This window comes from Onychostoma macrolepis, chromosome 24, assembly GCF_012432095.1.
Source record: "Onychostoma macrolepis isolate SWU-2019 chromosome 24, ASM1243209v1, whole genome shotgun sequence".
Taxonomy (NCBI): domain Eukaryota; kingdom Metazoa; phylum Chordata; class Actinopteri; order Cypriniformes; family Cyprinidae; genus Onychostoma; species Onychostoma macrolepis.
In genome coordinates, this window is record NC_081178.1 from 1896779 (window position 1) to 1921016 (window position 24238).

At 37.0% G+C, this 24238-nt stretch overlaps 1 protein-coding gene and 1 long non-coding RNA gene across 5 annotated transcripts in view; one reads left to right on the plus strand and one right to left on the minus strand.

Moving 5' to 3' along the window:
- The window catches only part of LOC131533696 (uncharacterized), a 66454-nt gene that overhangs the window by 28312 nt on the left and 13904 nt on the right, over positions 1-24238 (minus strand). For all 3 annotated transcript variants that reach the window (XR_009269195.1, XR_009269194.1, XR_009269193.1), the window contains exons 4-7: positions 22049-22358; positions 21577-21638; positions 10213-10353; positions 173-318 (exon numbers count right to left, since the gene is read on the minus strand). This is a non-coding gene — a long non-coding RNA (uncharacterized LOC131533696). The remainder of the gene's footprint in view (positions 1-172; positions 319-10212; positions 10354-21576; positions 21639-22048; positions 22359-24238) is intronic.
- Positions 4880-15789, plus strand: LOC131533692 (myosin-7-like). 2 transcript variants are annotated; one of them, XM_058766102.1, is made up of 27 exons: positions 4880-5370; positions 5476-5619; positions 5699-5855; positions 5947-5974; positions 6080-6188; positions 6352-6444; positions 6526-6589; positions 6681-6779; positions 6860-6963; positions 8270-8408; positions 8522-8640; positions 9094-9243; positions 9334-9504; positions 9610-9919; positions 10011-10081; positions 10171-10376; positions 12822-12945; positions 13028-13164; positions 13253-13508; positions 13586-13828; positions 13905-14081; positions 14195-14340; positions 14430-14520; positions 14601-14990; positions 15071-15197; positions 15267-15385; positions 15482-15789. In XM_058766102.1, exons 1-27 carry the CDS (start codon positions 5170-5172, stop codon positions 15680-15682), a joined length of 4176 nt encoding a protein of 1391 aa, XP_058622085.1. In that variant the 5' UTR covers positions 4880-5169; the 3' UTR covers positions 15683-15789. The 2 variants fall into 2 exon arrangements, with proteins under 2 accessions (XP_058622085.1, XP_058622084.1); XM_058766101.1 differs by having other exon boundaries at positions 6352-6589.

A 24238-nucleotide genomic window follows, 5' to 3' on the forward strand; every position in this document is an offset into this window, starting at 1 on the left:
TGTATTAATGTATGCAATTAAATCCACATCATCTGCAATAATGCAGGTCAATCTCCCAAAATTCTAAGTAACAGCAAAGGTGATTAAAAATGGTCATACCATTACAGTACAATACATATTAAAAATTCTAATCAATATAAAAGCTGTAGATAAATCTATATAGTTGACTTACCTTTTCCAATGGTCCCAAATGAATGTTTCAGAAAAGTGAACAGTCCAGTACAGAACTACTCATTGGGCAGGACGGATGTGACAAATGCCCGTTGTTGCTCAAGGTGATGCAGTGGCTCCGACAGACGTGTTGAATAAAGGAGGAGTCTGGGAAGGGAGGGGGTTACTCAACACTTGAGAGGATAAAGAAAGTGTGGCAATTTTAACACTTGTCACTTGTGCTATATTAAGAGTTCCATAAAGCTTAGCACATACTATATATACGAGAGGAGCCTCTGACACACATACTGTAAAACATCTTTAGGAAATAAACAAGGTTTTTAAGGATATAAAGATTTGAACATAGAAGCCTGAGAATGACAATTTTCAATAAATTAGAGTCAATTTGTGCATTAACATAGCTAATAACAGAGCTAGCCTTAGCTTTTAAAAGGTCAAGGTAGTTAAACAATATGTCAAGTACGGCATTGAGGAGGCATTGTTCTCCCTCAATAGGTCATGTAACTTAAGTAGTAGGAGTTCATGCCAATAATGGACTTCTACTGATGTCCTACATACTATGTCTCAAAGCATGACACAACACTAGCTGATCTCTTCCATCATAGAGGGAATTTAACAGGTTATCTTTGTCCTCAAGGCTAAAGTAAAGGAAACAATGCCCTGTAAACAAAACAAATTGAAGGGTATGGCCCCTCGGTCAGGTCTCTGGGGGACAGTGACAGGCATCAACCACGCTATGTGAGTCAGTAGCTCTGAAGCATATGGGGGCTATCCATCAAGTTTTCAACATGGGCACATGTTGTAGCACATGCACAGTGCATTATATATATATATAAAATCTTGGATTATTACTGTTAAAATAATTTGAAATCATTTCACAAGTTTTGGATACATGTACAAGTTAATGTTGATATTATATAAATATAAAATCTTGTATTTTTACTGTTAAAATAATTTGAAATCATTGGAAACATTTCACAAGTTTTGGATACATGTACAAGTTAATGTTGATATTTCAAATATCAAATGCACACTGAAGTTATGAGCCTGGTTCATTGGATACTCCAGTCTATCATGATAATGCGCTGATGATCATGACCATTGCAGTTTACAGCTACAGCCACCAGAGGGTGTCATTTGGTGATCAACTCTTTTAAATTTTAAGCAATGGTTACAAAAAGTGAGATCAGTAGTTGATGCAGATTTTATATTCTTGTAAATACATTTTGGTCTCAAGTGGTGCTATCAGCATAACAACTGAACAAATTTCAAAATGGTTTTGAAGCAGCAAACTTGAAGTAAAACTCAAATCCTGATGATGTTGTTATCCAGAATGATTTGAGATTGTTCCAAAGAGCGATTTACACAGAAATTGCATGAACAAAGGAGACACATGATCAATGTCACATTTACTGTAGTGACCAAAGAGTAGTCTGAAACATTTACTCATTTAGCTTTGTTTTTGATAATTTCCCAAATTGTTGCAGAATTCTGAACAAGTGTTATTTTACTATAAGTGAGAAACTATTATAGTTTTTTAATGAATATTTAAATTGTTTTTTTATATTTAGCTAAATTTAGCAATTAATAGTTTTTTTTTTAATGTCTACATAGTTTTTATTAATTTATGCAACATACAATTTATATTTTATTATTATTATTTCAGTTTTAGCTTTAGGTCATTTAGTACATCATTAAACTAAATGAAAATGAGAAATGTTGCCTTGAAATCTAGTTGGAATAAAATAAGATTGCATTTTGTAACATTTTATGTCAGTTAGTGTTTATTTTATTCATGGTTTTACTTTTAGTTAACTATAACAACCATGAACCCCCCTGTATATCTCACTGAAACTATAATAAGAATCATATCTGCTGGCTCATTCAAAAAAGAAATGTCTTTTCCTTGCCACTGTTGGGTTTATTGAATGTGCTGCAGTAAGAATTACACCAGAATTACGCAGAAGAAAGGACGTCGAGACACAATGGATTCCTATTTAACTCAACAGATGCAAGACCATTCTATACTGCTGACAAAAGGAAGCTCAGATTACAAAATTCAATAGCCATAAAGTGCCACTGTTTCTTCCACTCTTATTCCTGAGTGCTGATTAACCAGGGTGAGCAGACAGCTGAGAATGAGGTGCTGTAAAGGATGAGGAGCCTAGAATAGATTGCCCAAGTGTTAAGACTAAGTAAGGTGCTTGTTGAGAGGGTGCAGAATAACTGAGAGACAAGAGGTCAAGGCAGGTCCGAAACCTCACAAAAGGTTGAGTGATGGCTCACGCGGCTCCCCTACAAATCAATGCTGTCTGTACATTATCGCTATTTAGTAACAGGTCTGGGGCTAAGACAGTTAGTTTGACCTGCACATCATGCTCTTTCTACTAAAATGGAATAATTATAACGAACAAGCACCTCCATGTTACAGTACCCGCAGGACTGCTGTAATGTATTCGGAATATATACACTTCTGTAAACATACAAATTGCATTTTGTATCTTACAGAATCATTTTAATGTATTTGTTTTGGAAATATTTCTAAAGCTGGAAGACTGAAGAATTAAAAAACGACTGGATGAACATGAATGAAGCTGTTGTTCATTTGAATGCCTGCACATGAACTTTGTGTAACTTGTAAAACACAAGTGATGGATTTATCATTGGGTAGTCAAGAAAGGTCATAGCTACAAACAAGAACAAGCAAGAGAGTCACAGCTGTCTCTGCATTAGGCGAGAACAAAAGGTCGCAAATATCCATTGTTGCCGCTACAGCTGTCTACTGACAATTTTACTGTTCCGTGACAGCCATCTTGCTCGTGAGGCATTGTTACCTTGTCTTTATCCTTGAGCACAAAGATAAACTTGTGAAATTCCCAGTGCATGCCCTTCTCTCTTTGAAGACGGAAAACGACACCCAGTTCTAGAAAAGCATCCTAGCGCAGCTGAAGCATATCATGTGTATGTGACAATAAATATTTGCACTATCCATAATGTGAGACAAAACAATGTCTGCATTTAATTAGGCTTTGTATGATTATAATTTGATTTAAAAAAGATGGTGTGAAGCAGGTTTAACTCTGACGCATTATACAAGAGTGTCCACAACTGTTATGTTCTGTCCACCCCCCACCCAAAGGCAATTTGTTTGTAAATAGATAGATAGATAGATATTTGATATGTAGCAAAAAAAATGACAAAATATCCAAATGTAAGTGTGTGTGTGTGTATATATATATATATACACACACACACATACACTTAAATTTTGATATTAAATTTTTTGCTATATATCAAATATTTTTTTATTTAATTTATGTTTTTATGTTTTTATTTTGTTTTTTGTTAGATTTCAAATATATATAAATATATATATATATATATTTGAATTTTGAAGTAACATATGGGACAAAAACAGCAACATTGTGATTAAGATCCTTTCTGATCTTATACACACACACACACACACACACACACACAATATCTGATATCTAACAACAAAAACAATAACAAATTTTTAAAAAAGTATAAATTAAATAACACACACACACACAAAAAAAAAAAAAGTAACACATATGGGACAAAAATAGCACCATTGTGATTTAGATCCTTTCTGATCTTCACTTCACACTATTGCCACACACCACATGCTAAACTACTGTGACTCACACAAAGATTTTTTTTCAGGCACCCAGAAAGAGCCACACACACAAGTGACCCAGACCAAATACAGAGAGTCAACGTCAGTCATTGTGCCTCTATATAAAGAGATTCGTTACAGCACAGTGTTCACATCATTGTACCACCTAAAGGTAAGACGGTTTGTATTAGTAAAATTTTGATTGATTCACAGTAGCACAGATAATTTTGACTAAATTGTTCATGAGGACTGAACAATAGAATAGGATGAGTTTTTAATAATGATGTTTATTTTTCATTGCAAGGATTGAATTGCAAGGAAAATCTTGGATTTTGTCTGGTAAGGAAGGCTTTTATAATCGTCATCACTTTTTCTATGCACTATTTTCATTTTGAATCTTGCTTACTAATAGAGCAAGAGCTGATTAGAAATATTAGGTATATATGGTGGACATGCTCATGGTAATTATCTTAATTTGTATGCACTAATACAGTATATATTAGGGATGTGCATTTCCATAACTGAGGCTGATTCAATACGTATCTGGATGAATAGCCAACGATACATCACATTAAAGATACATATGAAGCAGCTACCAATGTGATGCGATTCATCCCTATTATGATGCAGTGTGATCTGATTTCGATTCGATTCAACACAATTCAATTCAATGCAATACGATGTAATGGGGAAAAAAGATGCTATGCAATTCAATATGGTATAGATAGTTTGCTTTCATTTCTTTGGTTCACTGTAATTATTTGGTGGAAGCATCTTCCTAGCTCTACCTCGGCCATGTTAATCTATATGTGACTTTCAGGACAAGCCTCCCCAGACAGCAAGCAGTGTCGGCCCAGATCCAGCCCACAACTGGCCCGCATGGATTTCACACGGGCCAGATGTGGGCTGGATCTGGGCCAGAACTATGCTGCTGTCTCGGTCGGTCTCCGTAGTGTTGAGATACGTCGTATTCACATAGCAGCAGTGGTGATAAGAGAACGTGCTTGAGACAATTCAAGGAGGATAAATCCTTGTATCTATAAAATATTGGTCACAAATTATTGCTCAATCTCTAAGTAAAAGTATACCACATCTACAAATAATTTTTTACCTACGCAAATATGTTAGAAATGATGCATGATAATACAAATGCCAACTTGTGCCCAATGCACACTTTTTTAAATCTATGCATCACATCATTAACTTTTATGTAAATACACTGATGCAAATCGGTGAATCTGATCATCATAAGTATATATTTGCATAAGATTATATTTTATGTTGTTGTTTTTTTTAATTGTAAACAAGTTTTATAAGTTCAGAGAATCTTGTCATCTTTGGCTCAGCCTGACTGAAAGATGGGGGATGCTGTGATGGCGGAGTTTGGAGCTGCTGCTTCATTCTTACGGAAGTCAGACAAGGAGCGTCTGGAGGCCCAAACTCGGACCTTCGACATGAAGAAGGAATGCTTTGTGTGTGATCCTGAGGTTGAGTATGTCAAAGCCTCCATCACCAGTAGAGACGGTGACAAAGTCACTGTTAACACTGAATTTGGGAAGGTATGGTCTAATCTCTGGATAGTTTATTTACAGTAATGGTGTCAATGCAGAGTACCTAGTTCTTTAGATTTGAAGTGTGAAACATCTTTTGTATAATATCCACAGACAGTCACTGTGAAGGACGTTGATGTTCACCCTCAGAACCCGCCAAAGTTCGATAAAATTGAGGACATGGCGATGTTCACCTTCCTGCACGAGCCCGCTGTGCTGTTTAACCTCAAAGAGCGTTACGCAGCCTGGATGATCTACGTGAGTGGAGTCTTCAAACACTCACACATTCACTTTATCACGTACGAGCAGATCTGAACCTGCTGTGAATCTCTTACAGACCTACTCTGGGCTCTTCTGTGTCACTGTGAACCCCTACAAGTTTTTGCCGGTGTACAACCAGGAAGTCGTCAATGCCTACAGAGGAAAGAAGAGGAGTGAAGCTCCTCCTCACATCTTCTCCATCTCTGACAACGCCTATCAGTACATGCTGTCAGGTGATGATCTAACTTGTAATATTCTTTGGAGATTTATAATGCAATGTGTATATAATTTACAAAGAAACTTTCTTGTGTTTTTTTCTCACAGACAGAGAAAACCAGTCTGTCCTGATCACGTACGTAATGCATATCATGATGTAGTATAACATTCCTCCTTTCACCAATATTTTCTTTCTATGCTGCTTATTATGAGAATTTTAATGAGCTGTTTTTATTCAAAGCGGAGAATCCGGTGCTGGAAAGACTGTGAACACTAAAAAAGTAATCCAGTACTTTGCAAGCATTGCAGCAGTGACAACCGGCAAGAAGGATGCATCAGCCGAGAAAAAGGTGTTTAATTCACAAAGAATGGCTAATGCTGGATGAATGAATATACCTTAGGATAGCATACATTTTTTTTTAAATTTATATAAATTAATGATGTCTACATAAATATATCAATTATGAATTTAACAAATGTTTCACACAATTAATATACAAATGTGATGCTCAGGGTACTCTGGAGGATCAAATCATCCAGTGTAATCCTGCTCTGGAGGCTTTTGGTAATGCCAAGACCATCAGAAATGACAACTCTTCCAGATTTGTAAGTGTGGTTCACATTGGTGTTGTCATTTTATATTGGTTTCATGATATTCTATATGAGCATGTTATGCTATGTTTACAGGGTAAATTTATCCGTATTCATTTTGGCGTCAGTGGAAAGTTATCTTCTGCTGACATTGAGACTTGTAAGTACTTTACTGCCCAACATCATTTCAACAATCACACATTGATGAAATGTATCTGTTATGTTATTCATCTATGCATCAATTCATTTAGATCTGCTGGAGAAGTCTCGTGTGACTTTCCAGCTCAAGGCTGAGAGAGACTACCACATCTTCTACCAGATCCTGTCTCAGAAGAAACCAGAACTGCTGGGTAAAATCACCCGTCATATCTTTTGCCATTACTGTCTCAAATTACTGTCTTTTTAAATCTCTGCTCCCATTTCTCCTTAGAGATGCTGCTCATCACCAACAACCCCTTTGACTACTGCTTCATATCCCAAGGAGAGACTCAAGTGGCTTCTATTGATGACGGTGACGAGCTGGTGGCCACTGATGTGGGTGTTTGTTAACACCAAGACAGTTCACAATACAAGATACCATGTTATAAAATATTAGTCCACCCAAAATGTTTAATTCTCTCATTAGGACTTTTTACTTTTTGTCCTGGCTTTTCCATACAGTAAAAACATATAATGATCAGGGGCTATCAAGCTCCAAAAAGTAAAGGTCCACACAACTTGTTCTTCCAAAGCTATGATAGTTTTGAGTAAGGAAAAGAGTAGCGCGAATATGTTGGAAAAACATCTCCTTTTGTGTTCCACAGAAGTAAGTCGGTCATAGGTTTAGAACGACTTTAAGATGACTAAATGATTCTTAGTTTTGGCCATCTATTCCTTTAAAGAGTTTAAAGGAAGACTTTTAATGTACTTGCCAAAAAGAAGAATATTAAAGTGGAAGTGAAGCAGTCAGTCAAGTTTATATTATTTAGTAAAGTGATTTCCACTTTAATTAAAAATTATTGATGTAACCGTTTTTAAGAAAAAAGGATGTTTTGTTTTAGCTTTTGGAGCAAGGGCATCGCCATCTTGCAGTACCACAGCGTGTGACGTCACGGGGTTGGTTCGTTCCGTTGGCCAGTAAAGTAATATATAAGTATATCTTTACATTATGTACTCATGTTTGTTGAAATGGAGGAAGACAAACCTGAAAGGACTGTTGAGCCCATAATCAGTGCAATTGCTCTTGCATTTCAACAGATACGGCGAGGGGACTGAGCAGTACTGCTGTCAGAAGTCGCGAACCTGCTCTGGTTTGGGGTGAAGAGCAGATCGGAAAAACGTGTTTACGTGGATACTCGCCAAAACAGCCATTCTGACATAATATTCTGTGCATTTTCTCAAGCAGACTAGAAAGAGGACTCAATTTGGTACTCAATTTTGCGCATGTGTGCAGAGAAACAATCTGTCACAGCACGCGAGTACCACATTGATATCACTTTCGTGCTAACATGCTTTCGAATGGCTTAAACGTTTTAATGTTTAAACTGACGAGGCTTAAAAACGTGAGAATGATAAAGCAGCACTAGCCCGATCATTCAGAGAGGTGATTAGTTAAACTGCATTCTCTTAACAGCAGGTACATTCGCCAACCCCGTGATGTCACACGCTGTGGTTCTGCAAGATGGCGGCATCCTTCCTCCAAAAGCTAAAACAAAACATCCTTTTTTCTTTAAAACTGTCACATTAATAATGTTTGTTATGAATTTTTAATTAAAGTGTAAATCAATTTACTAAATAATGTAAACTTGACTGCTTCACTTCCACTTTAAGCATTTTAAGACGCTTTGTATATTTGTTGTAGGATGCGTTTGATGTGTTGGGCTTCACCCAAGAGGAGAAGAACAGCATCTACAAAATGGTTGGTGCCGTCATGCACTACGGCAACATGAGGTTCAAGCAGAAGCAACGAGAGGAACAGGCAGAGGCTGATGGGACTGAGGGTCAGTATAAATTGCAACTTTATCTAAATTGCAATCTCAACTTTATGAATGGAAAAAGTCCAAGATATGTTGTATATAGAGTCATAGCTCTGTATTCTTTTTTTAACATGTAGATGCTGACAAAGTTGCATATCTAATGGGCCTAAACTCAGCTGACTTGATCAAGGGTTTGTGCCACCCGAGAGTCAAAGTAGGAAATGAGTGGGTCACCAAGGGACAAAGTGTCCAGCAGGTAACACATGAAAAGAATATTCTGCAACACTTTACAATAAGGTTCATTAGTTAACATTAGTAAACATGAACTAAGAATGAACAATACTTCTACAGCATTTATTAATCTTAGTTAAATTCAACATTTACTTTTGCATTATTAAAATCAAAATTTGTGCCTGTTAACATTAGTTAATGCACTGTGAATTAACATTAACTAACAATGAACGACTGTATTTTCATTAACTAACATTAACAAAGATGAATAAATACTGTGATAAATGTATTGTTTATTGTTTGTTCGTGTTAGGTAATAAATTAAAGGAAACTTATTGTAAAGTGTTTCCAAATATTCTAATGGACATTACAGTCCTCCCAAGATATACAAACAAAACTGTATCTCTCACATCACTGACAAATCACTCTGTAGAGTTTGCAGTGTCAAATTCAGCAAGTTTAATATTTCCTTTGTCAGGTGTACTACTCTATTGGTGCTCTGGCAAAGTCAGTGTACGAGAAGATGTTCCTCTGGATGGTTGTGAGAATCAACCAATCCCTGGACACCAAACAGCCTCGCCAGTACTTCATTGGTGTGCTGGACATTGCTGGATTTGAGATCTTTGATGTAAGCTGACATCAACTGATTATTGTTATTCAAGAACTTCAGTTCTTTGTTACTTTGTCAGTGTGATTATACAATATATTCTACCTGCAGTACAACACCTTTGAGCAGCTGTGCATCAACTTCACTAATGAGAAGTTGCAGCAGTTCTTCAACCACCACATGTTTGTGTTGGAGCAAGAGGAATACAAGAAGGAGGGTATTGAGTGGGTGTTCATTGACTTTGGCATGGACTTAGCGGCTTGTATTGAGCTAATTGAGAAGGTGGGTGAATATTAATAAATATACTGTGTATGTGTGTGTGTGGGGGAGATGCTATTTTTTAGTCATACTGATATATTGACTGTCACAACCTACTACTCATTTTAGCCCATGGGTATCATGTCCATCCTTGAAGAGGAGTGCATGTTCCCCAAAGCCAGTGATGCAACATTCAAAGCTAAGCTTTATGACAACCACTTGGGCAAAAATCCTAACTTCCAGAAGCCCAGGATTGTCAAGGGTAAACCAGAAGCCCATTTTGCCCTGGTTCACTATGCTGGCACAGTTGACTACAACATTTCAAACTGGCTGGTGAAGAACAAGGACCCTCTTAATGAGACTGTTGTAGGGTTGTTCCAGAAGTCAACTCTTAAGATGTTGGGTATTCTGTTTGCTAATTATGCTAGTGCTGACTCAGGCAAGTACACACTGAAGTGTGACATGAACATATAATATGCACTAATTTTACTGTATAATAGTAACAACAAAAATGTATTTCACATCTGCAGATGCTGCTAAGGGTGGCAAAGGTACCAAAAAGAAGGGTTCTTCATTCCAGACAGTGTCAGCCCTCCATAGGGTATGTAAGATCCTTTAATAATATAACACTGCTTTGTTTCACATGGTTTTATAGCATATAAATTCAAATTCTTTATGGTCTACCAACAGGAGAACCTGAACAAGCTGATGACCAACTTGAGGTCAACTCACCCTCACTTTGTGCGCTGCATCATCCCCAATGAGACTAAGAATCCCGGGGCGATGGAGAATCCTCTGGTCATGCACCAGCTGCGCTGTAACGGTGTGCTGGAGGGCATCAGAATCTGCAGAAAGGGATTTCCCAACAGGATCCTGTATGGAGATTTCAAACAACGGTAAGTATGAAACTAAATGGCTTTTATGTTCTACAAAATAATGTCGTGTCTGTTAAGTTGTTGCAAATTTCATCACCAACTCTGTTTGCAGCATTTGCAAGAAATAAACAAATACATATGTTTAAAAAAACAATTGTAAAAAAAATAAAATAAGTATAATGCACTAAAAGCATAAAATGATTGTTAATGTGTAGAGGTCAACCGATTCATCGGTTTTGCCGATTAATCGGCAACGATAGTTGATTGCCGCAACTATCTGTTATTGGCAAAAATCCATGCCAATAGTTTTCCAGTTTGCAACCATTGCTGGAGTGGCTGAGAAGGGTCCGCTGGCATTATACAGTAGGAGAGCGGCCTCTAGAGTCAGAAATCACTGTCAGTTTATTTTGACACTGTGCGCTGCACAGAGCGGGAAACTCCAGACTCACATTTAAATACAGCCGACAGAAAAGCCTGCCGCAGAACAGAGCGTCATTCACATAGTTTTCTATTAAATTACATTAAATTTGTCCCAAATCATTGTGAATGTACATAATGACTTCACCCTAGGCTATAAATTATGTATTGTGCATTTTTCAGCAAAACGTTTGTCTTTCTGTGGCTCTAATAAAATCTGTATGCTTCATATAGAGAGCTGTAATAGATCGCGATTTCTCTTTCCGCTTGCTCTGTTATTTTAAACACCGAACTTCAAACTCATTTATGTCACACTGTTCATTCTTGAAGCAAACTTATGTCCGTTTGGGGATTAAATACATTTTTTTAGACTGCCACTTGAATTGAACGCAAAGCGTCTGGTGTGTGTGTGTGTGTGATACCTCTGAGTTCTCCTAGATGCAGTGCTGCGCTTTTTCCCCGGTGTGTGACTAACATTTTTTTTAATTAGATAATCATCAAGTGTTTAAAAAATAGAAGCATAAGTGTGTGAGTACACATACAATATCCATATGTATGTAATTTTAATGCTATGGCCTTGTGTAGATATTTAAAGATGGCTATCTTTAAGCATGACTGTTGAAATTAAATGTTAACACTTAACAATAAGAGTCCATTCGTAGCATTAATGAAAACTGTAGAAGTATCGTTCCTTGTTAGAGTGTGTTCATTTTAACATTCATTATTAGCAACTAATAGGCTACATTTAAAAAAAATCAAATAAATTTCTTCTTTTAACATTAGCAAACTATGAAATAACTTTAAAGAGGTGGTTTATTGTTTTTTTTTTTTTCTAGGCTTGATTGTGTTTATGGGGTGCAGTCTAACATGTGTTCATGCTTAGTTTTTTTAAAAACGCATTATTTTTCATATAATTTACCTTTATTCCACACCGCTCTGTCCCTTATCTGACAAACGCCTCGATTATTTCCTGTTTTTATGAAGCACCTCCCTCAGAAATACGTGATGGGCTCTGATTGGTTAGCTGGCTCAGTGTGTTGTGATTCGCTAAACCACCGAGCGTGCATCTAAATGTCCCGCCCTCAGCTCGGTGGCATGTGCTCTGGTTGTATTGTAAACAATGGCGTTGTCTATATTGCTTATCAATTTGAGCCCAATTGAGACGTAGAGGATATTAGTGAAGAGGATCGCGCAGAACCTGTGCAAGCACGGCTCTTAATGGTATGTTTGTTTGTTTGTTGTCTCATACTTTTAGATACGCTGTTATTATGCTACTGCTTATGTTAGCTTTTAATATACAGGTTTATTCTGATTAAAGCTTTAATACAGTACGGCAACCCCACATGCGTCCATGTATAACGCTTCTCATTGCTATGTGAAAATGTATATTTGGAACAGTTTGTTGGAGCTGATCTGACGATCTGAATGAGAGAGAGTGAGAGAGAAAGAGATGCAGAGCAGGGCGACGCGAGGAACAGTATTAAGAACCGCTGTTTTAGAACATTAATTTTGAAACTTGTGAATCCATTAGAATCGTTAAAGACAGAATTGCGATTCATATATGAATAGATTTTTACGTGCACCCCTAGTTTTCTCTTCCTCTTCTCTAAAGCAGCACAACATGGCCTCGCCCCCTTCCTTACATGTTCCTGAGGGCGGGGTTTATCTGGGTCCGTGACGTATCAGACCCGGGAAATAGTTCGTTGTAGTCCCTTACCAGCCGTTTTTGTAGGCATTAAACTTCCAGAATTTTCAAACAGCAACATTACACACTAACTAACGTTAAAAAAGTGAAATTGCAATCAACCACCCTTTTAATGATCAATATAGTAAATAATATTAATATTTTTATTCATTTACAATGTATGGTTCAGTACTGTTACTTTTTTTTTTTAAATAGTAAAGCACTAGCTTTCTTTCAGTATCCATTTCGAAAACTATCGATTGATTAATCGCTATCAGTGTATAGACAGTGTGGTCCAACCTAGCTATCGGTATCGGTAAAATCCACTATCGGTCGACCTCTATTAATGTGTTTCTTTTTTGTAGGTACCGGATCCTAAATCCTGCTGCTATCCCTGAGGGACAGTTCATTGATAATAAGAAGGGTGCAGAAAAACTTCTGGGTTCTCTGGACATTGATCACAGCCAGTACAAGTTAGGACATACTAAGGTATTTTTAGATTAACAATAACTTTTTACAAAGGCACTGTTCCATTTTCATTCTTTTTGACAACAAATTATTTGCTATTCAGGTGTTTTTTAAGGCTGGTCTTCTGGGTACACTTGAGGAGATGCGAGATGACCGTCTTGCACTTATTATTACTGGAATTCAGTCCGTGTCTCGTGGTTTTCTATCAAGAGTTGAGTTCCAGAAAATTGTGGATAGAAGGTTAATTTTCAGCACTTCAGACTTTATTTCTTTTCTCCAACTTACAATTTATAATGCAAGACTGAACATTCTTATTTAATATCTACAGAGATTCTTTGTTGGTGATCCAGTGGAACATACGTGCCTTCATGGGTGTCAAGAATTGGCCCTGGATGAAGCTTTACTTCAAGATTAAGCCTCTGCTGAAATCTGCTGAGACTGAGAAAGAAATGGCCAACATGAAGGAAGAATTCACCAAGCTGAAGGAGGCTTATGCCAAATCTGAAGCCCGCAGAAAGGAGCTTGAGGAAAAGATGGTTTCTCTTCTCCAAGAGAAGAATGACCTTCAACTTGCAATGCAGTCTGTAAGTTTTTACTTTTCAGAAGTCAAACACACACACACAAATCTAAATTAATAATAAATTCTTTTTCACGCTGATAGGAGCAAGATAATCTAACAGATGCTGAGGAGAGATGTGAGGGCCTGATCAAGAGCAAGATCCAGCTTGAGGCTAAAGCCAAAGAGCTGACTGAGAGACTGGAGGATGAAGAAGAAATGAATGCTGAGCTGACTGCAAAGAAACGAAAGCTGGAGGATGAATGTTCTGAGCTCAAGAAGGACATTGATGATCTTGAGCTCACTCTGGCCAAAGTGGAGAAAGAGAAACACGCTACTGAGAACAAGGTCAGTTTTCAACACATGTTAGAGACGTAAAAATGGTTTGTTAGGAGTCCACTGATACAATGACACATTTCTACAGGTTAAAAACCTGACAGAAGAGATGGCAGCTTTGGATGAGATCATCGCTAAGCTGACCAAGGAGAAGAAAGCTCTGCAGGAGGCCCATCAGCAAACACTAGATGACCTCCAGAGTGAGGAAGACAAAGTCAACACTCTCACTAAAGCCAAAGCCAAGCTGGAGCAACAAGTGGATGATGTAAGAGCCAGAACGCATGAAACTAGAATTCAAATGAAGAAATTTTGTAAGGAATTGCATAATAATTTATTATTTATACTGTAAGTGTTATAATTATTTTGGCCTAAATTTAGCTTGAAGGTTCTTTGGAACAAGAAAAGAAAATTCGCATGGATCTTGAGAGAGCTAAAAGAAAGCTTGAGGGTGACTTGAAGTTGACTCAAGAGAATGTGATGGATTTGGAAAATGATAAGCAGCAGCTGGAGGAGCGGCTAAAGAAGTAAGATATATTATATATTATAAAATAATTAAAATTCAGTTTTAATATTAAAAAAAGTTTAATCCATTTTGTGTCATCCTATTTGGCAGAAAAGACTTTGAAATAAGCCAGCTCAATAGCAAGATTGAAGATGAGCAGACAATGGCATCCCAACTCCAGAAGAAACTGAAGGAGTTGCAGGTAAAATTCATCATTCTTAAAAGGTTACATAGTTGGAAAGTTAGGAATGCTAGGTGTAACTTTGGTTTTCCTCACATCAGGCCCGAATTGAAGAGCTTGAGGAAGAGCTGGAGGCTGAGAGAGCTGCTCGTGCTAAAGTTGAGAAACAGAGAGCTGATCTGTCCAGAGAACTGGAGGAGATCAGTGAGAGGTTGGAGGAGGCTGGTGGAGCCACTGCTGCTCAGATTGAGATGAACAAGAAACGTGAAGCTGAGTTACAGAAGCTGCGCAGAGACCTTGAAGAGTCCACTCTGCAACACGAGGCCACCTCTGCTACACTGAGGAAGAAACATGCCGACAGTGTAGCTGATCTGGGAGAGCAGATCGACAACCTTCAGAGAGTGAAGCAGAAGCTGGAGAAAGAGAAGAGTGAACTCAGACTGGAACTGGATGATGTGGTGTCCAACATGGAGCAGCTTGTGAAGGCAAAGGTAAGTAAAAGAAATGATGCTAAGAGTCTAAATAATCCAGTGAAAGAAAGTAATCAACGATCTTATAATTCATCCTCAAGGCAAACCTGGAGAAAATGTGCAGATCTCTGGAAGACCAGATGAGTGAGTACAGAACCAAGGCTGAGGAAGGCCAGCGTACAATCAATGACTTCACCATGCAAAAAGCCAAGCTGCAAACTGAAAATGGTAAGAAAACAAAATATTATGTTATGTTACCAAAGATACCATAATGATACATTTTTTATTGCATTTCAGGTGAACTGTCCAGACAGCTAGAGGAGAAAGACTCCCTGGTGTCTCAGTTAACCAGAGGCAAGCAGTCCAACACTCAGCAGATTGAAGACCTCAAGAGACAACTAGAGGAGGAAATCAAGGTTTTCAAAATCTCCTTCTCTGTCCAAAATTTTGCTAAAGATTTAAGTAATTAAGAAATAAAAATCCACTGGCACCAAATATGTGTTTGTCTCCAGGCTAAGAATGCCCTGGCTCATGCAGTTCAGTCTGCTCGTCATGATGCTGATCTGCTGAGGGAACAGTATGAGGAGGAGCAGGAGGCCAAGGCTGAGCTGCAGCGTAGTCTGTCCAAGGCAAACTCTGAGGTGGCTCAGTGGAGAACCAAGTATGAAACTGATGCCATCCAGAGGACTGAGGAGCTGGAGGATGCCAAGTAAGAAACAAAGAACATTTAAATCTTAAGATTTTTGGTCTTTAGTAAGAATACATAAAATATCTTCTGACTTTTCCACTAGGGTCTGCAGCCTTTAAACATGTTCAAATTCTGTGTTTTAGCATGTCTAATTATTTGAATGCATACAAACTATTTTTATTTATTCTTACAGTAGCCTTATGAAATGTTTTATTTTTTTCTCACCTTATGTTTTATTGTTACCAAATTCTGTGTTTTAGCATGTCTAATTATTTGAATGCATACAAACTATTTTTATTTATTCTTACAGTAGCCTTATGAAATGTTTTTTTTTCCCCTCAGAAATTCTGTGTGTATTTACATTTTACTGGTTATCAGATGAAGGCATAAAACATTGATTTAATTTATATTTTAATTAATGAAAATTAAACATTTTAATTTTTGACAAAAAAAGGGGATTTACTATTCAAATTAAAATATTTTGTGATTATTTCTTTAAAAAAAAGTTTTATTATTTTTCAAAAGTAGTAGTACAAATGACACATACGTAACATTTGTCCAAGTGTGGTGACCCATACTCGGAAATTTGTGCTCTGCATTTAACCCATCCAAAGTTCACACACACAGCAGTGAACACACACACGGAGCAGTGGGCAGCCATTTATGCTGTAGCGCCCAGGGAGCAGTTGGGGGTTCAGTGCCTTGCTCAAGGGCACCTAAGTTGTGGTATTGAGGGTGGAGAGAGCGTTGTACATTCACTCCCCCCACCTACAATTCCTGCCGGACCTGAGACTCGAACTTGAAACCTTTGGATTACGAGTCCGACTCTCTAACCATTAAGCCACAATTTCTTATAATCAGGGTCGTCTTATATTCGGGTCAATACAGTAAATACATAAATGTATTCCATTTATTAAATGCATAAAATGCAGTCTTACAATATTTAAATATATAATGCATACTTAATTTTTAATTTTTTTTGCTTTGCATAGACTGAGGAAGACCGAAAGAATCTATCACGCCTGCAGGACCTGGTGGACAAACTACAGCTGAAGGTCAAGTCCTACAAGAGAGTCGCTGAGGAGGCTGTGAGTACTTTCCCCCCACTGGTGGCATATGATATGATCATACGCAATTAATGTATATGACTAATTTTAACAAATACTGTTGTGTGTATTCTGTAGGAAGAACAAGCCAATTCTAATCTGGGCAAGTTCCGTAAACTGCAGCATGAGCTGGATGAGGCAGAGGAGAGGGCTGATATTGCTGAATCTCAGGTCAACAAGCTGAGAGCCAAGAGCCGTGACACAGGTTCTAAGGTAAGAGTAGGCACTTAAAACGGGATTTTGGTCACAAAACTGGAACTGAATCAAGTTAAAATTCTCATCTTCCAACATTCCTTTTCTTTTTCTTTCTAACAGAGGGGGGCTGACGAGGAGTGAAAATATTAGCTGGATCTCTGCAAACACAGATTGCTGTGATGATCTCTTCTATAGTTTAGTAGAATAAACCAGACATGCAAAAGAATACTTCATCCTCTTTTGTCTTTTTTAACCCTGTAGACATTACAATATCCCAAAATGATCCTGTACACAACAGTAACTCAGCTGCCTGAATTTATGTGCCACAGATTAGGGTAGTTTACTTTCAAATCTAAATTAAACTAAACAGGAAAAATTTTTTAATCGTCCATTTTTTAAATTGTCCTTTACCCCAGTTTTAAAAAACTATTGCAAGCCACATAATGCAGATTAAGTTATAAACCACTGAACATTACATTGTGTATATTCTGACAGCTCAACCTCAGCAAACAAAAGGATATTAATGCTTTACCATTTTACATACACATGGATCTATTATATTGCCTCTATCAATACAATTAAATAAGATTCATATAAATGCAGGACGTGCTTGCAATACAAAATTTCAGGCATTGTTCAGATTATTACAAGCTAGACAGCAAGAGATTAAGGAAAGAGAAAGCTTTTTATTTATTTATTTTTTTAAGATGAGGTCAAATGGTGACGAAAGAGCTGAGTTTTCAGGTGTCGCTTGAAAATTGTCAGGGAATCAGCATTCCGGATAAGGGTAGGAAGATCATTCCACCAGCCAGGAGTGGTGAACGAAAAGGTTCTGGAAAGTGATTTTGTGCCTCTCTGTGATGGTACCATGAGGCGTCGCTCACTCATAGATCTCAGACTTCTGGGGCCTCATTTATAAAGCGTGCGTACGCTCAGATTTGATCTTAGAGTGTGCGTACGCTTAAATCCACGCCAGCACTCATATTTATAAAAACTGTCTTTGACGTGGAAAAGTGCTTAGCGTCACGTCAGGGTCTGAGCACACGTATGCACTTTTTATTGTCGGAGTATTACAGGTTTTTGAAAATGTAAGCTGTTCTTGCAGCTCGCTGTTCTAAATTATGATGATTGGTGATATTTTATATGTTAATGACATTAATTAGGAGTCGTTTACAAGGCAGAAAGCTGAAACCATTCAGTTGCGCGCAAGTTCAAGATAATTTGCGATTCATATATTTTACATCTGAAAGAGAGGCATACACGCGTTTTCTGTTCGTACGTTCATTCTATGAGTCAAACGTACGCATATTCGCAAGATGATCGTAAGATCAAATTTAGGATGGTTTCTGCGCAACATTTTATAAATGAGGCCCCTGGAGGGGATGTAGATTCTTAATAGTGAGTGGAAGTAGGAGGGTGCTGAGCCCGTGGCTGTTCTATATGCGCGCATCAGTGTCTTGGAACTTGATGCGAGCTGCAACCGGGAGCCAGTGCAGGAAGATAAAGAGAGGTGCAACATGGGCTCTTTTGCGCTCGTTGAAGACCAGTTGTGCCGCTGCATTCTGAATCATTTGTAAAGGTTTGATTGTGTTTGATGGAAGTCCAGCCAGAAAAGCATTGCAGTAGTCCTGTCTAGAAATGAACATTGGTCTCTATCTAGGCTATTATAGGGACTTTAAACAACAGCCACTGATGGAAGGGCAACGGCATTCCGACGTCACATGTGACCCTGGACTACAAAACCAGTCTTAAGTCGCTGGGGTATATTTGTAGCAATAGTCAAAAATACATTGTACGGGTCAAAATTATTGATCTTTCTTTTATGCCAAAAATCATTAGGACATTAAGTAAAGATCATGTTCCATGAAGATATTTTGTAAATGTCCTACCGTAAACATATCAAAACTTAATTTTTATTTAGTAATGTGCATTGCTAATAATTTCATTTGGACAACTTCAAAGGCGATTTGATCAATACTTAGATTCTTTTGCACCCTCAGATTCCAAATGTTCAAATAGTTGCATCTCAGCCAAATATTGTCCGATCCTAACAAACCATACATCAACGGAAAGCTTAATCTATTTTAACCCTTTAAAACCTAAGGGTAAAATAGGTCATTTTCACACATTTTGTTTATTTGACTGTAAAATTCTAACAGAATGTGCTATTTTCAAGTGCAAGGTGTCTTTTTTTTCAGAAAACAAATGGCTTTCCAAAAAGTATAGTTTTTGACCATTAATCTTGTGTTTTGAGTTTGTGAACAGAATTTAAATAGACAAAAATAAAAAAAACGGAATATTTTTTTTTATTATTATTTAGAAAAAAAAGAGAAAAATCATGATCGAAATAATCCAACACTTCTTACTTCAAAATTCAACTATAATACATATATACAAGTATTTTTGGGACACTGGGTTGCACAGTTTTCATTCAGGAGGCTTTTTTGTTCATACACGCACACATGTACACATGCATGTACATGCGTGCATCCATTCATTTACATGCGCGGACTCATTATAGCGACGCACACACCACATGTGAAAAAGTCTCACTCAGCCTGCTCCCAAAGTCTCATCAAAAATCATCCTAATCGACTCTTATGCTGTTTACTCCTCCTTGACCATGTTTTTGTTCATTTTGTTTATTATTTTATGCAATAACAAACTCCGCTCCCTATCTCTCCATTCAAATTCTCCTTCCGCTCTCCCGGAAATCTGCCGTCATTTGTTGACGGAGCGCAAGAAATTACCGTAATAAGCCATATATTGCCGAAAAGCGCATGTTGTCTGCTATCAGGAGCAATTTGAATTATTTTGATAGTCCAAACGGTAGAAGAGTTATGGTAACATGAATACAGCTTGGTCTGATGTGTCGGCGCCGACACAGCCGGTTTTAAAGGGTTAATGTATAAATCTCAATTTTGAAAAATTGACCCTTATGACTGGTTTTGTAGTCCAGGGTCACGTATTGCTTGTGCCCAACATTAACTGCTACTTCGTGAGGTTCTTCTGTAACCAACTACTACTTGAGAACAGCTGGTTTGCAGAATATAGAATATATTTCTGTTAATATATATCAGTTAACTGGTAATATATTGTAAACCTGAAGTAACCTCCACAATGCTGTGACAATGAGAGCTGTAATAATCAGTCAGCACCACATGAGGGCACCACCACCCTTGAATCTCTTATCAAGCATGCATCCTTAGCAGGTGTCCATGTAGGGCAGGGTGGGGAAGTTGTCACATTTCTGAACATCAATTTATGTATGCATTTGTTTTAGGCTTCAAAAAATCTATTGGAAATTTCCACTGTTATCGCCAAAATAACGTTTAATGCTTTACCTTTTTGTGACACGTTTTCATGACAAACATTTTCAGTTAGTTAAAATGAATGCATTAAATATCATTAACTAATGATGAACAACAATTTATCAATCTAGGTGAATGTTAATTTATACTAGATTTACATAATTTTTTATTGTTAATTTATGTAACTTCATGATATACCAATTGTAATTTATACAAACTGAAATGTTAAAAATGTACATGTAGCAATTAACATTAACCTACATTCATGAATGCTCCAGAAGTATTGTTCATTGTTAGTTCATGTTACCTAATGCATTAAGTAATGCATAAGTAAAATGCATTTAATTACATCTTGTAAAAAAGAGGAAAAACAATTGTGTGATAGCACAAGAAAGAGATGCGATAACTCTATCAATGATCTGATGTTTATGAAAAAATATTCCTGAGAACAGTTCAACTATACATCATACAACTGACTTTGATCTTAATGCATGTCTGTGTTTACTGTGTTCACTTATTTACCCAACATCTATCTTGATACTAGAAATTTAGTTTGGGGGACATGCTTCACAAATAGTTTTGTTCTATGCAGTTTGCATAATAAACCATACTTTAGAGCTACTGAAACATAACATTGTGGCAACTTGCCCCACTCTGCCCTACTTATCAAAACACACTCTTAGTTACTAACCAAATGAAAGTAATCATAAATCTCACAGATAAATGTCATATTTCACCCCAAAATCAAAAGAAAAGACAAAACGTATTTTGCAAAGCAAACTTAATTAATGGATTAATCATTTGGAAGACACATTGGTAAATTAAATCCAGTACAGATATTATAATGATTTAAATTTTCAATTGTACTTTACAAACGTACTGTACATTTTAGATTATTTTTCCCATCTAACAGCAATGAGATTGAGATTTAGAACTGCAAATAAATATTTTACAGGTCTTAAAGATAGGCTTTGATTTCTTTATGCAATTTTTTCTTTTTCTTATTTTGTTTTGAGTTTGGTGTGAAGTGCAACCCAGACATTTCCATAAGGTTTCATGAGATTAACCCCTGAACAACCATAACCAATGACAAATGAAATTGGGTTTTTATATTTTTAATAACAATGTTTGTCCACTTACGCATTTTACTTTTTTATTGGTTCTCAGACATTATGGTTGTGTGAGTTTTAGTTTCTTAAAGGGTTTAAATCACTATTTTTAAATATGATATTTGTCCCTTATTAAAACATTGTTCGCTGTCAAATTATAACACTGAGCAATTAAAAATCAAAAAGAAAAAGCATTACCTTCATCTGCACTTCAAAAGTGTGTTCAGTCTTCTCCAGCAGGGAGCACAATGTTTGTGTGGCTGAGTCGAGGTAGAAACACAAGGAGCAAGAGAGTGAGGGAAAAATAATCATTTGCACAGCAGAGGTCAAAAGTCATGCTAATTTGAATAATGGTAGCATGTGTTCTTGCGGAAAACAAACAAATTAAGATAGATAGATAGATAGATAGGGTTACACTTTACTTACACTTTAAGGTGTCCTTGTTACAGTGTAATTATATATTTAAATACTGAGTAATATTAATTAACTACATGCACTTGCTATGTGGTTAGGGTTAGGATTTGGTTTAAGGTTACTTGCATGTAATTCTGCCTAATTTATTGTTATTATAATAGTAAGTACATGTAACATATGTAACAAGGACACCTTAAAATAAAGTGTTACCACAGATAGATAGATAGATAGGTGTACACCATGCAATTATTAATACCTGCATTCTCTGCTTCCATCCTACAGCTGGCTCTTGAGCAAGGGATAACGAAGAAATGACAAGCAATTCAATCAAAGGATCCAAAGCATCATGGAACATCCAGCTGGACACTTGTTGAAGTAAATCAAACAAACAGACCTCCCCAGTCTCCATTAATAGCCTGCTCAATGGTCATGATGCACAATGGGTCAAGTCATTGACCTTATGGTGAGCCGAGGGCCTAAACAGCTGAGAATGAGCCGCCTCCGTCTCAGGGAAGAGTGTGGATCGGAATGTTCCACCTCGTCACAGCAAGAGATGTAGCTGGCAGCTGAAGGAAAAGAGATAGGATGTTAAGGTTCTCCGAATCTCCTGTTAATTCAAAGTGAAGGCCTTAATGAGGCACTCACGCCAACCACTGAAACCATGTAAGCAACATGCTGCAATTTCACATTCAACTCAAAACCTTGAGAAAACGTCTGCTTGACCCAAAAATCTGAGATGCAAACCAGAAATGATCTCTGAACCTCCAAGGACATAGTGATGGATGGGTCCAACTGGCTAATAGGAAAAACATACAGGCAGAACAAACTTATACATACCTAAATACAGGTATACAGATAATTATTGATTACTAGAACGTATAATAAGACGCTGTCCACAACCTACATGGATTTATGCCAACATAAGGTTGTTTGCCACATTTTGACATGCATAGCATAGCACACAGTTTATGCAGGTTAAGGACATTTTCTTTGCAAAGACCACAAATTAAAATAAAAAACGAAATTGTAATATGGCTTAGTGCAATTATGAAATCGTAAAGGCTGTGATTTAATTAAATATATATGCTGCTTGTTTCAGCTGATTATGTGCCGGTGATTGTTTGTTTTAGCTTTGTCATTTTTCAGTTCTAATGTAAAATACAATTATTATAATTATATTATTTTTTATTTCAATGTTTTTTACAACAGTAATATTTCTTGTTTCATTTTTATTAAGTAAAATTAACAATATTAATATTGTTTAAATTGCATTTTAAATAATAGTCACAATTTTTTATCAGAAAAAATGCCATTAATCATGCAGCCCTATTTTCTTTCCTATTATTTAATGTCTAGTATGTTTTGAAATCTCTGTCACCATGTTCTTCATCTATGATATGCTATAATTTTTGAAAATATTAAAAATGAAAGACCATTAAACTCTTCCATCCGTAGTGGGTCTGCAGGTCACAATCAGAAACTTTAAGGATATTAAAATGGCAAACTAGTGTACACAATGCTGTGACCTTCAAAGCAGATATTCTAGGACCCTGACAACTGTCTAAAATAACAGTAAATATAATTCCTAAGTTATAAAGTTTTAACAACAATACTTTGATACTGGTGTTCTTATAAAAGATCACTTGTTGATCCTAATCCTAATGTTACAGGGTTCCTAATAAAAGATGCACCACTGCATCTTTTGTTGCACAATTGCAACAATTCACACCACAGCATTTGCAGCACAAAGAGCAGCTGCTGGAGCCTCTCACACTGCATAGGCCCCCATCTACAGCTGTCTGAGATCCTCAGCAGAGACTGTAAAGAAGCTGAGAAAAATGCAGTATGGTTATCTTTGTCCTCAAGGATAGAGGAAAAACAATGGGACGTCAACGAAAAGTGCAAGAGGTTGAGGTCTAGCGGTACAAGCCATGACAAGTGAGCCATATGCCTTTGCTGACCCAGCTGTTGGCTGTCCATCGCCTCCATCTATAGAAAGACTTCAATTATTTGTCACGTTTCTTTTAGGCCTTCTCTTTACTTAGCTAATATGACTGTCTCAAGCAATGACACTGGAACATCTACAATGTGTGCAAAAGTTAAACCTGATACCTGAAACCTCACAAAAAGTGGGCAGATGTTACTTTGACAAAAGGGTGATTATGATTAGCCTTGAGCTGACAGTGGTACTTTAGATAAGTGGAATTGGTTAATGTCTTATATAAGAGAATAACTTCCCTAAGTGGTCACCTCTTGAACAAACTTTGCCAGTGCATTAAGCTTTAATATTAATTGGATGCATCACATTAGCTATTTGCAAAGCTTGTCTTTCTGAGACAAGGCTGAGCAAGACAATAAAATTTGTTGTAGCATACCATGACAGGTTCACATTTCTCAAATGTCAAGAGGTGTCCTGCTCTATGAGGAGGGGATCCAAAATAGACTA